The 14,437-nt window shown below is 35.8% G+C and overlaps 1 protein-coding gene across 1 annotated transcript; it reads left to right on the top strand.

The window, feature by feature from the left end:
- Positions 1–228: 228 nt before the first annotated feature.
- On the top strand, positions 229–12,916 carry lss (lanosterol synthase (2,3-oxidosqualene-lanosterol cyclase)). Its single transcript, XM_007259969.4, has 22 exons — positions 229–332; positions 1,142–1,310; positions 2,132–2,270; positions 2,385–2,493; positions 2,723–2,844; positions 3,449–3,545; positions 3,784–3,919; positions 5,431–5,539; positions 5,645–5,763; positions 6,193–6,290; positions 6,452–6,479; positions 6,569–6,625; positions 6,974–7,045; positions 7,187–7,237; positions 7,338–7,487; positions 9,498–9,594; positions 9,997–10,102; positions 10,190–10,255; positions 10,355–10,444; positions 11,188–11,358; positions 11,800–11,878; positions 11,996–12,916. The coding sequence occupies exons 1-22, from the start codon at positions 319–321 to the stop codon at positions 12,131–12,133; spliced, it is 2,217 nt and encodes a 738-aa protein (XP_007260031.3). The 5' UTR covers positions 229–318; the 3' UTR covers positions 12,134–12,916.
- The last annotated feature ends 1,521 nt before the right edge of the window (positions 12,917–14,437 follow it).

Genomic DNA, 14,437 nt, shown 5'->3' with positions numbered 1-14,437 from the left:
TTATTTTACTTTATTTTGCTTCATTCAAGTTTATTATGGTTGATTTGAATACCACGCCTATTACCCCGCCCCCCTCCGTTTTGATTGGATGCTGCGGTTGTCTGGTCATATCTCTCCATGAAGAAGTTCGCTCGGAAGGCACCGCAGAGGGAGATGGGAAATGTAGTGTTGGGAGTTAGGGCGAACCTCGTTTAGAAGTTACATGAAGAACTACATTACCCATAATACTCCATTGGGTAGAGGGGAGGAACATTTGTGTTGGACGAAATTTAACCAATGGCTCAGTGTGTGTAGAGGTACAATCATAAAAGCCTAAAGATGACAGAAGGCACGTAAGTATTTCAACTTATCTTCTGCTTTTTTAATAATTAGTTAATAAAAAGTCCTTTATAGAGTTAATGCTTGAGCATTTCTGCAGTTATATTAAACAAACATAATTAGATGTTGTATTATAGTATATACAGCTCTGGAAAATTTAAGAGACCACTTCAGTTTCTAAATCAGTTTCTCTGGTTTTGCTATTTATAGATATATGTTTGAGTAAAATGAACATTGTTGTTTTATTCTATAAGCTACGGGCAAAATGGCTGAAATAACAAAAAAAGAAACAGTGTTTCCAAAAAAAGTTCACCTTCATACGTTTTTAAGAGTTTACAAATCAATATTTGGTGAAAAAAACCTTTTAACCGAAGTTTTCTTGCATCTTGGCATGTTCTCCTCCACCAGTCTTACACACTGCTTTTGGATAACTTTATGCTACTCACTTGTGGTGCAAAAATTTAAGCAGTTGAGTTTGGTTTGATGGCGTGTGATCATCCATCTTCTTCTTAATTACGTTTAGAGGTTTTCCGTTTGGTAAAATCAAAGAAATTATGTGGTCTCTTATTTTTTCCTTTTCTTATTTTGTCTTTTCAGTGCATTAACTTTTTTAACATAAAATGTTTTTTATGGTCTTCGTTATACTATATTTTTATTATTTTTATTAGTTGATAAATGTGTATTCATGCCAAATTTCATACATTATAGAATTAGCATTACTATTCTATCACTGCTTCATTAAGTTACTGTATCTGCATTATTATTTAGTATATTGTATGCATGATCTTCTTTATTATCAGTACATTATATATGTATGATCCAGGACTCTGAGGAGAAGGGGTGGACCCTATAAAACAGACCCAGCCACAGAGCTGACCTGCTGGAGGCTCCGGAATGAAGAGGGCAGGCAGACCTGGAGGTACCTGGAGGATGAGGAGACAGAGGAGAAGAAGCAGACCTTACTGGAGGCTCACTCTCTGGGTCTGGACACGGTAATCAGCAGTGACCATAATTTTACAAATGGCTCTGTAAAAAAAAAAAAAAAAAAAAAAAACAGGGCAATTGCAATATTAGAGTTTGAAAATTTACAGTATATCATTAGAATAATGAAATGTAGGTACATATAAACTTGTGCTAAACAAATGTCACACAAACCTGATAATGCTTTAATTAAACCAATAGATTTCAAAACTTCTTTGTCCCTCAAGCCATCAGACTTTGCAGGTGAGGCGGGGTAACTGGAAGACAGAAGATGGGATGGAGCAGTGTACTGATCATAATATAAACTGGGCTATGTGCAATAATATTAAAATAAAGTGCAGTAATAATGTGCAATACCCCTGCTGGAATTTTTATATTGTTTAGATTTTTTTATTTATTTCGCTCTTTTTTTTGTGTATACTGCAATGATGCTGCTGGAATCTTAATTTAGCTTTACGTAAATGGCTTTACGATCCATTTTCTTCTTGTAAAATAAAGAAAATGCTGTTTAAACTGAAGAACATACTACTGGGTTCATACTGAGGTTAACTGTAAGGTCCTGAAAACTATAATAATGCTGTCTGAGACACTTTAACAAGGGACAGGCAAGTCTTTTGAAGTGTTCTCATTATGTATTGATCAAAAGTTTTTACTAGTAAATAGTACAGATGAATTATAAACAGGGTCATACATGGCTAATAGAATTATTCAAATTAAAATGGAATTAAAATAATTACAATTATAGTTGTTAAGAAATTTTCCATTTCTTGACAGCCTAAATAAAGCAATAAGCCATAAGATTTTAATATAATTATTGGTTCTTGGTCTTTAGAGTAAGTTTGTGGAGGCATCTCCTGCTGCCCACACTGCTGTTGAAGCTGCTCTGAAGGGCATGGAGTTTTATGAGCATCTCCAGGCTGAGGATGGTCACTGGGCCGGAGACTATGGTGGACCACTTTTCTTGCTCCCAGGTACAACATAATACTAAGCTCGTGTGAAATGCAATTTCACACCTGCAGCAGTGTCATATTTATTGGTGCATCTTATCATATAAATAAATGAATATTTTTTTATGTGTTCTTCAGGTCTCCTCATAACTTGCCATGTGGCTGACATCCCTCTGCCAGAAGCCTGGAAGAAAGAGATGGTGAGATATCTGCGCTCTGTACAGCTGGCGGATGGAGGATGGGGTCTGTAAGTTTGATTTTACTATGTACTGTAGTTTTTAACCTATGCAGGTAAAAAACAAATCTAAAAATAGGTTCAAACTTATTCAGACACTAATAACTGTTGAATTAGATGCTTTAAGGGCAACCAGCATTCAAGTGCACATACACAACAAGCATCAACATTTGCTTTGAAATATGTGAAAACTATAATGTGTGCTCTCAATTATGGTGCTTGTTAATGTTTAATATTCCAGGCACATTGAAGACAAGTCTACTGTGTTTGGCACAGCCCTCAATTACACCACGCTAAGAATCCTGGGAGTTGGGCCTGATGATCCTGACATGGTTCGAGCAAGAAACAGCTTGCACAGCAAAGGTCTGCCCTTAACTCATTCACTACCACTCACAAGCTTGGAAGCAGTGGTTTTAATTCTGTTGCAAATATACATAAAAATTGTTATAATATACTGCCAGTCGTCTGGAAATTATTTGAATTCAAATTATGTTTATAAAGCTGTAAAGAGTTATTATTTTGTGCTAATGATAAGCAGAGCAGTTATAATAAAATTACCATTAATTACATATATATTTGGAAAATCATCAAGTCTTAAAGCTGACTAGAAATGAATTTAAATAGTTAATTAGGGTATATTATATATAGTTTATAGTTCTTAACAGTAGGCACTTTTTCAGGTGCACATTCATGTCTCTTTCTACTGCATCCTAACATTACTGTAGTGAATCCTGGCACTGAGTTTAGAAATCTTGTATTAATCCACAAATCTGGTTCTGGATTTGCTATGGATGTTCTGTGCATTAAATGGAAAATACTACTATATTGCACTGGATGCATAACTCTTGTCAAGCAGTGTACCCCCTTTTTACCGTTTTCACTAAAAAACCAACAAAGATTAAATTGATAACAAAGAGTGAGATTTAAATTGTACACTGTACCTTAATAATTTCTTATTTTTTAACAGGGGGTGCTGTAGGTATACCATCCTGGGGAAAATTCTGGCTGGCTATTCTGAATGTTTACAGCTGGGAAGGAATGAACACCCTGTTTCCAGAGATGTGGTACACGTACATTTGAACATTCTTTATTATGCAGCACTCGATAATATAGTGGTCAGTGGCATGTATTTTATTAACTTCATATGTTTAGTGGCTTTTATTACACCCTGAGGGTAACCAGTCAGTAACTACATCAAAAGTAATGCAGTTTCGAAAGTATTATAACAGTGAGGAAAAAAGGCTGATGGTCCTGTGGAGTTTTAGAGGTTAAAAAGACTCTCTTATGCTGAAATATGATCAGGCTGTTTCCTGCTTGGATGCCGGCCCACCCTTCCACTCTGTGGTGCCACTGCAGACAGGTTTACCTCCCCATGAGCTACTGCTATGCTGTCAGACTGACCGCCAAAGAGGATCCGCTTGTGCTCAGTCTGAGACAGGTACAGTTACAAACTTTCACCATAAGAGGGAACTATATATTAGCCAAAATAATCTGTTCTTCTTCAGGCTTTAACCACTGTAAATGATTTAAGGATGTTCTGGATTTCTTCTGCATTTGTTGAGAAATATGACACTAATTAACTTGAGCACTGCAAACAAAATAATACTTCAAGTTTAAGTTTGTGCTCTGTTTAATTGTCATAAATGTTCATAATTTGTCATGCAATCAAGAGCATAAAAAACATTTATAAGTGATTGTACCTTATTGGTTAGGAATGCCTAAAATTCAGTCCAGCTATTTTCAGTCCTGTTACTCATTTAAATATATATAGGCATATTTGTTACCCCGAGTGTTCATCCCTGTTACCTAGTTTTCATTCCTGTTACCCAGTATTCCTTCCTGATATCTGATCCTTTTTCTAGAAAATTGAAGATAAATTACTTTTTTTGCTTCATCATTTATTCATTTGTTTAATAAATTACATGATAGTATATTTTAACAATTACAGGTCTGGGTCTTCTTTAAAAGATAAAAACGACTTTGCATATTTTAGAAAAATGCAACTTGCATGCATATATGGTGATTATTTTGTCATAAATATCAACAATTTCTTTCTTAAGAGAAAATTAAAGGAAGTAGTGGACATTTTTTTCAAATGTCACATGAGTTAGAAACCTTGTAAAAAAAAACGGCTAAGAAAGGTGCCTGAGACTGACCAGTACTTGTTTTGAATAGTTAATTATAGGTGTTATTAGATTTGAAAAATGAAAAAAGATACAAAATAAAGTATATTTGAAAGAGTTACAACTAGCAACTGGCACCCATTCTGTGGAATGGCCTATATACATTACCTATATAGACAAAATTAATGGAACACATTATCAATCCTTGGTCTTGAAATTGTAGCATTGTTAAGAAGATTTGATTACATTCAGCATCAAGAATGTTAGAAAGATCAGGATGTTGAGTAATCCTCATCTCACTGTAACTCCCAAAGTCATCCCAACAGTACTGGATGCAGCACAATCATTACATTGTTCCACTGTCAGTGCTGGAGAGCCATTTTTCACTCTTTGCTTTGTTACAGTTGTCAAATGCCTGAAGATTTTTTTTCTTTTCTTTTTGTTTCTCATGTAATCAGTTAGGTTTCAGCAAGAGTTTATCAGATATTAAATTCATATAAGTGTAAAGTGAAACTTTCTATAGCTATGCCACACACCACTGCATGACTTTAATCAAATCACATCCCACATAACATCCCACTACATTGCACAATAGTGCGTCACACTCCACACCACCGCATCACATGCCATAGAATCACACTCTTACGCATTAGAATGTACTGCATCACGTGCTATTGCATTACACACTACCACGACACACCCCACAACATCACTCTCCACTATGTCAAACACACTAGTGCACACTTTTAAACTATGTAAAAACAGACTGAAATTTTATGTTGGGATAATAATAAAAACAACTAAACTGTATGACATTCTTTTACAGGAGCTGTATGTCCAGGACTATGCTACTATTAACTGGCCAGCTCAAAGAAACAATGTAGCCGCCTGTGATATTTACACACCCCACAGCACCCTGCTCACTGTGGCCTACAGTAAGCATGTGTTTTTAATCGTTTTTTTTATCTTTATCTTTTCTCTTTAATACAATCTAGCTTTTTCTGTGCTCAGTGAATTCTATAAAACACTGTATTCCACAGCGATCCTGAACCTATATGAGGCTCACCACAGCACTGCGCTGAGAAAGAGAGCAGTCAAAGAACTGTACGATCATATCAAAGCAGACGATCGCTTTACGAAGTGCATCAGCATCGGCCCAGTTAGTTAAATATCTTTTATCTGCCAAACTTTACTTCCTACTGCATCTGCATATTCTACTTCCACCGTTACTTAAATGTTCATGTGCTTAGATTTAATTCACATAAACAGGTGATTTAATAAAGCATTCGCTTATATGCACTGTACTGTTGGTCTTGAATGTATACAATTTACTGATAAGTACAATGAAGACTGAATTTTATACAATACTCTGCAATAGTTTTAAGCACTTGAGAAAATGAGTTTTCAAGTAAGTTTGTTAGAATAAATGCATTACAAAAAGTAATCATTTTATGTCACTGTGCTCATAAAAGACATCTGCAAGATCAGCTTTTAGAAAGTCAATGATCATGCATAGTTATTATTTAACACCTGCATTTTAAACCAGTGCTTACATTACAGTATTTTTGTACATTGACTGCATCCTTAGATTTCTAAAACCATTAATATGTTGGTGCGCTGGTATGTTGATGGGCCCAAATCAGCAGTGTTCCAGGAGCATGTGGCCAGAATCCCAGACTACCTCTGGTAAATGACCTGCATAACACTGATCATCTTAAGCTACTTATTTGAAATTGTTTAGCTTTAATATTTTAAAATGCTATTTCTGAAATAATAGAACAACAATGTTTTTTATAATATAATATAATATAGTATTTTAAATAATTTTTTGTTTTATTTTTTTCTAGGTTAGGTCTCGATGGTATGAAAATGCAGGTTGGTTTTTGCCCAATTAGATATAATTTTCATATATGACAAACCATACAGAACAGATTTAGTTATTTTCACACTGTGTATTTTCACAGGGAACCAATGGATCTCAACTATGGGACACTGCCTTTGCAGCACAAGCATTTCTTGAGGTATTTAGAACCAACACATTCACATTTACGGTCTCTATGTGATATAAAAACAACATAATATATGATGTGGCAGTTGGCAGTTGTAATATATATATTCTATGTTATATATATTATATATGATGAATAGACCAATAGGATAATAGCAATGGAATAAAGTTACAAGGCTTTTTCTGCTTGTGTAAAATTTCCAATTTGGAGATTGAGGTTTTGGTGTGGACGGACATCAAAATTAGTGCTATATCAACAAGTAGCAAACCATCAGAGCAATAAATACCGAGAGCCACATAAATCAGGCATGTGACACTGTTTTGCTGGCCTGGGTGTAAAACTGTTTATTTGGTTGTACAGGCAGGTGCCCAGGACAACCCCAAGTTTACAGAGTGCTTAAAGAAAGCCCATCAGTTCTTTAACATAACCCAGGTAAGAGCATACACATAATAAATTGAACAAGACACAGGACACTAAATAGTGACTAAAAATCCTGGATCACACAGGATACAACATACAGTTGCATTAATAATGTTTTTGAGAATCCAGAAACTGATCAGGTTTTCATTTCAGATTAAAGAGAATCCTCCAGAGTATGAAAAATATTACAGGCAGATGAACAAGGTACTGCTAATTTATATTTAGGTTTAAAACATTAAATGAATAAAACTTTTATTTATTCTTAGTTAATCCTGTTCTGTCTGTGTGTTTTTGTGTGAATCAGGGAGGTTTTCCGTTCAGCACACGGGACTGTGGCTGGATCGTGGCTGACTGCACAGCGGAGGGGCTCAAGTCAGTGATGTTGCTACAAGAGCACTGCAGCTTCATCACAGATCACGTCCCTCCAGAGAGACTCTTTGATGCAGTCAATGTGGTACGGATGTGTATAAATAATATAATTTTAAAATAATATAAAACATATCCAGAAACTGCTTAACATGCTTATTTACAACCTTGTTTTTTTGCACCAAAATAAATGAAAACACCAGAATTAATCAACACTTTTATTGGCTAGTTTATGGCAGTGATGACCGCTCAGAGAAGCTGTATATTATAACATAGTTAGTAGGGGTGTGACGAGATCTCGTGGCACGATATCTCGCGATATTTCTCGTCAAGCTTAAACCTGTCTCGCGGGGGAAAAAAAAAGTTTAGCGTGGACTTTTTAAGAGGGATCTGGCAACCCAGTAGCGATACAGCGGATAGCTGAGGAGTGAGCTACTTTTCACTATAAAATAAATATAAATAATATAAATAATACGGAGCAGTCAGAGCAGCTCTCAGCAGAAGAGGAAAATTCGGATATTTGCATAGAACAGAGGTCACTAATGGGCGGACCGCGGTCCGGGTCCGGACCCAAACGTTGTCCATTGCGGACCCAAACCTACTGAGAAGGATATAATTGTATACACGCTTGCGGGCGCGGTAAATCACAGACCAATCACGTGTGGGGTAAGATCACCAAACGCTCTCTTCAGTCAATCAGATCTGTGCAGACGCGGTAAAGAAAAAATAAAGAAACAAACACACCGCTCCTCACGCGGGATCGAACCCGTGTTGTCAGGGTCGCGGTCGTGAAAAAAACGCCTTTTTAAGGAGATAGGGAGCCCGAAAACGGGCGGAAAAACGAGAACTGGACCATACTGAATTCTAATTAAATAACTGATCATCTATGGATATAAGTGCGGATGTAAGTGATGCTTTTAAATGATCTAAGTATGGATATTAGTGATGCTTTTAAATGTTGAAGCTCAATATCTATGTACTTTCAAACAGTGGATCCATGCCCTGGTTATATGATTTAAGCTGTTGATTATATGTGTCAAGATGATTATATGTTTAAAACTGTTATCTTAAAGCCAGATATCCAACAACACAAACCATATGTAAATACTGTAAATAAACCCTACAGGTAACTGTTTCATAGGCAGTTGTACTAATCCCTTAGCTCTGTACTGTATTAAAAAAAATGTTCTGTCTCTGTTTGCACTTCAAGCATAGTCTTAATAACTGGTTATTGTTATGAATAGTTAAATTACAAGAGATTTAGGAGAAAAAACATAAACCCTAGTCTTAATATGACTGATTATGGTTATGCATAGTTAAATTACAAGAGATTTAGGAGAAAAAAACACAAACCCTAGGCTTAATATGACTGGTTGTAGTTTGCACTTATTGTTTGCTCTATATAAGACCTAGAAAAGTTTTATTTTTATTTTTTTATCTTATTTCCTATAAAATCAATGTGTGAGAGAAACCAGTCTGTTAATTGTGCGTTATATGATTTTGTCAAATAAAACCCTAGTTTTATAAATTTTTCACTTTTGAAATTTTCTTCAAAATTTTATTTTTAAATCTAGTCTCATCTCGTTCTCGTTCTCGTGAACCCAATATCGTGTCTCGTCTCATGAGATTAGTGTCTCGTCACACCCCTAATAGTTAGTTATATCATAGCATTGTAGCATAGAATAATATAATTCATAAGCAAAAACTAATATGATCAGCTTGCCTTATGAAAAAGCCTAATCCTGTGTGCATTTAACTAGAGTTTACACTGGTAGGCTGGGTGCATGTACATATTGGGGACATAAATAAAATAAGTCAATTGGCCTGTTTTAAGCTCTGTTTTAGTTATGCTGGATTTTTTTTAGAAGGAGGATGACTAACAATCTTAAATGATCAACTATGCCAAGAAAATACAATTATTTTTCAGTTATATTACAGGGAACATTCAAAGATAATAATAAAATATCAGTGTCAAAGAATCAATGGATCTCGGATTTCAGTTTGGGGTTTATAATAACCGAAAGCTGCCTCCTCGAATATAGTAAAAATGTTGTAGCAGGTGTTATCACAAGTCTAACTCTCCCTTTCTCTCTTTAAGCTTCTCAGTATGAAAAATGCTGATGGTGGTTTTGCTACTTATGAGACCAAACGTGGAGGAAAGCTTCTGGAGCTGCTCAATCCCTCAGAGGTGTTTGGTAAGAGGATATCTTCTTGTCTTAAACACCAAAACGTTATTGAGACAACTTTTCTAAATATGTATGTTTGTAAGTGAATGAATGTGTGTGGTACCCTGTGGTGGACTGGCACCCTGTATATTTCTCCCTTGCTCCTAATATTTTTGAATTGGCTTTTGTCACACTGCAATCCTGACCAAGAAGAACTGTATGTAAAGGATATATGTATGGATGTATGGATTATTATTCGGGGGATACAAGCAAATCAATACAAACTGAAGTTACTGAAGCCAATTAACTACCAGCTCTGTATATATTATAATGCATTTTTGTATATTATTTCAGAGATTCCTCATTACATCTACAGTATGGCATTATTTTATTTGTTAATTCAGCATATTCTCTCTCTGTGTGCTTTTACAGGGGATATCATGATTGACTACACTTATGTGGAGTGCACTTCAGCTGTGATGCAAGCTCTGCAGCACTTCCACCATGCTTATCCTGAGCACAGAACAAAGGAGATCAGGTATTCCTCAACACATAACATGTAAGGAACATGAAAACAAAGCATGATTTAACCTGCTGAGCATAATATTAAACTGTACATTTATAGGAGCACACTTCAGCAAGGGCTTGACTACTGCAAGAGGACACAGAGGGCTGATGGCTCATGGGAAGGGTAGGCTTCAGATTTCATTTTAGTTTTTTATTTACACAATCAGAAGTGAATATAAAGCACTAATTTATGCTATTGGTTCTGTATTTGTATTCTTTACAGCTCGTGGGGAGTGTGCTTTACTTATGGAGTCTGGTTTGGCCTGGAGGCATTCGCATGTATGGGTCATACCTTCCGGGATGGCTATGATGGGTATGTTTTAGATCTAGACCCATAGACAGACTTCAGATTTTTCATTTCCAATAAACTGAACTTTTAGCCAGTATTAAAATATAAATGCTATGTTTTTGTGATGATAATGTAGGCTAATCTGGTTGACATCCTAGAAATTTGGGGAAACATTCATAACAGCGCACATGTGAATAGTGTTATGCCTCATAACTTGAGTCGTATTGGTGTAAAATCCATTAATATTACTGTACTGAATCAGTTCAAATTATTCTTTCACTCCGGATGCTAAATATGTATCTATCAGCTTGTCAAGAAATGCATTACTTAAACTTTTTGATCATACAGGGAGACACATAATATACATATACATACATGAACATAATATATTTAACATATACATACAGCCATATTGCCATTACACAGGATTTTATCTTCTCAACAATAATGATGGTTACATTAAAAAAGTTTTCTTCGGCTGCTACTTGCCTGATTCTGTCATAAATATAGTATAGATTTTTTTGTAAAACCATGTCTTAGACATTAGAAAACATAGTTGTAAACATTTTAGATATTTTTTTTATTGGGAAGCTTTCAGGTGTATAAAATGCTGGCTCCTTTTACCATCACTGAGAACAGTTGTGGTTTCAAAAGACCTTTCCATGTTTACACAGTGTATATATTTCCTACTGTTTATTCATGAAAATTGCCATGTGGTAAGTCAGGGAGTTAAACTGGCTTAAATTCTTTTTTTTTTTATGCCACAGGCAGGTGTGTGCTGAGGTGAGGCGGGCCTGTGACTTTCTGCTGTCTAAGCAGATGGAGGATGGAGGCTGGGGAGAGGACTTTGAGTCATGTGAACAACGGTGCTACGTACAGAGCAAAAACTCACAGATACACAACACCTGCTGGGCTCTTCTGGGACTGATGGCTGTCAGGTAATATCTGACACACTGTCAGCATTTGATTTTACTGATTTTACCCCTGTCTAAAGATTTTGGAATTCAAGCCATGAGTCCAGTACAAACACAGTGACATACAGTGAGCACATGTGCCTGGAGTGATGGACAGCTCCTGGGGAGAAGTGTGGGTTAAGATTGCCAATCCCGGGTATCAAACCAAATTGCTCAAATTGCTGAGCCACCGATGTCCATGTTTATATACAACCATTGCCATGACATGTGTGTGGTACCAGCAGTTACAGTACTGTACAATACTGTAACTGCTAAGTAACCTATGCTAATAAACTGATTGATTAATGTTTAAGTAATTTCTGGCAGTCAGACTTACCATTAATTCAGAATAAAACATTAGAACAAAGCAGGTCTAAAACATTAGAACTAGGGTTTTATATCTATTGTCTGTTATTTTAACTCTAGGTACCCTGACGTAGATGTGATTGAGCGCGGAATACAGGTTTTGATTGACAAGCAGCTGCCCAGTGGAGACTGGCCACAAGTGAGTTTCTTGTTCTTTTTAATTCATGTTTGTTGAAAATGGTTCAGATTTTCTGTCTGCATTTCACTGGAATGTGGAAAAGTGTATTTAAAAACTAATTCTTTTCTGCCTTTGCAGGAAAATATCTCTGGTGTTTTCAACAAGAGCTGTGCCATCAGCTACACGTCCTACAGAAACGTGTTCCCTATTTGGACTCTGGGTCGATTCTCACGACTCTACCCCTCCAGCCCTGTAGCTGGAAAGGTGAAAGTGTGAAACTGGTGTTCATGCATCTGCCTTACTCTAAATATATGATGCAAATTTTACTGTCATATACACCAGTTTTTGCTGCTATTTGTAATTTACGTTAATCTGTCTAATATGTCTGTTCTTTGTTGCTTTAGTATCTAAGTATAATTTAAGTGTAATTCATTGTAATTAATTAAATTGTGTACTTAAAAGACTCTCATGTCCACCTCAGTCTACAATTATTGACTACTTGTCTGCTTGAATGATTTTACAGTATCTGATTTTTGTAAGATTATTAAGTACTGGAAGAGATTGAATTAATAAGCTTTATTCACTCACTGCCCTTACAAAGACATTTCTTAATAAACTATTGAACCCAGTTTTTACAAAGATACTGACATTCACTATTATTTTCTTATTTGAGATTTGCATAATCTTTGAGATCTATCACTATGGGTAGTCGTAGGCTATATTTTCTTTTCAGTCGAAATCTCCATTTAAAATGCTGTGTAGTCTATGTTGTAAAAGGGCAATGGGGCAAGACCCTCTCTTAGGATGTGCTTTGACATCTTCACAAGAAACCCCGCCTCCAGGTTGCTACGGCCTCAGCAACACCAATAGGAGGCATGTCAGTGGTAAAGTGAGAGGGAGCTTTAACCAATTATTGACTTGCTGCTGCTCCTCCTCCAGGGGCTGGGCAACCTTGCTGTTGGGGATCTATATTTGTGAATGGATTTGTGTGTCCAATAAAATAACCACATTTGAAAACTATGTGGGTACTTTAATAAACACCTTTTTTACTGTCTCTGACTGGACAGCTGTAACGATTGCATTTTTGGGTAAACCTCAAAGGGAATTTGGAAACAACAATACTCTTCTGTACAGTCTACGGCTAGGCTTAATCCATGTCTGGAAAATTGCCCCTAGAAGAGCTGAGCTGTGAACAGTTCTGCTCTTTAAAATCACATGATAAATCTCTATGTAGGCATTTTGTAGTCTAACATGAACAAATGTTACAAAATTCTATGGGCGATGTCGAATGAGGCCCATTGAGCTTAATTCATGTTGATTGTATGATTAATCATATTCAGGGAAGATTTTCAGTTCCAGATCGAGAAATTTCTTATCTTCCACACTGTTAAAAGTTCAAAGTATTCCTAATTTTCTAAATCCAGATGATATGAATACGAAGAGACTGGTGGAGAGGGTGATGAATGCAAATTAAATGAACATTTGTTGCTTTTCTGGGCAGCAGATTTGCCTGAATGTTGACGTAGGTTCATCAGTAGTGTACGTGCTTGCTGTCAGCCCAGTGCTCTCCCTCACATACTTTCCGACCGGAATATCTGGTTTTTGTTGGGTTTGGTTTTTCAGGTTGACAGTTGACCCTTATAACCCTTTTTTGGCCCAATTACAAGAGATGAATTCCAGGTAATGCCCTGGAATGTGTGTATGTACATGTCTGTTCATGTTTTCATACTTGTTACAGGCTTAAAGATACAGTTCTAAAGGTAGAGTTAAGCGTTAGATTGTTGTAATGGTTAGAGTAAGGTTTGGGTTTAGGATTAAAGAGATTCAAATAAGATCTGAGTTGTGTATCACGCTGTGAGTGTGTGTCTGTGTGTTTTTTTAATCCTGTGATCACAGTGGTAAATATTGGATTTACCCCGAGCAAAGTTTAATACTTTGCAAAGACAAACTTTGATGTGCTTTTGATAAGCACTGTTTCTTTTACAACTCAGAAGGTTTTAACCAACAGGTAAACCATAGAATTACCTACACTTAGTGGTGTGATCCTTATATATCATGTAAGGAATACTAGTACTGTGCTTTTAATAAAAACATATCTAACATTCTTTCAAAATTCTTTCTTTTTTATTGTTGTTAAATCATACAATAATTTTAAAAAGGACGATTGAATGAAACATCTTTAAACTCTACAAATTCCAGTTTCTGGATTTAAAGGTGTATGTTGTCTGTTATAAGAGTTTTGGCTATTGTTAAACCACACTCACAAGATACCTCATAATTTATACAGGTGTGAGCATTCCCAAAGCACCCTCTGAGGTGGTATTTCTTGTTCATTTTACATACTACTGTTCCATCATTTTTGGCATGTCAGTGTACGTTAATTAATCCCTTGATCTTTTGCTAATATTTTTGGCAAAACTAAAGTTTCAAATCATTTTCAATAATATGAACAATATTGAAACAAGCAATATAAATTTGACAAAATATAAAAAAGCCACTAATACTTATTATTGGACTAAACAGATCTTGTTAATATGAAATATGCATTTAAGAAAACAAACACAAATTTACCTCTATTTA

The sequence above is a fragment of the Astyanax mexicanus genome, chromosome 11 (assembly GCF_023375975.1).
Source record: "Astyanax mexicanus isolate ESR-SI-001 chromosome 11, AstMex3_surface, whole genome shotgun sequence".
Taxonomy (NCBI): domain Eukaryota; kingdom Metazoa; phylum Chordata; class Actinopteri; order Characiformes; family Acestrorhamphidae; genus Astyanax; species Astyanax mexicanus.
The sequence above is the reverse complement of the archived record's forward strand: the minus strand, read 5'-3'. Positions and strand labels throughout refer to the sequence as shown.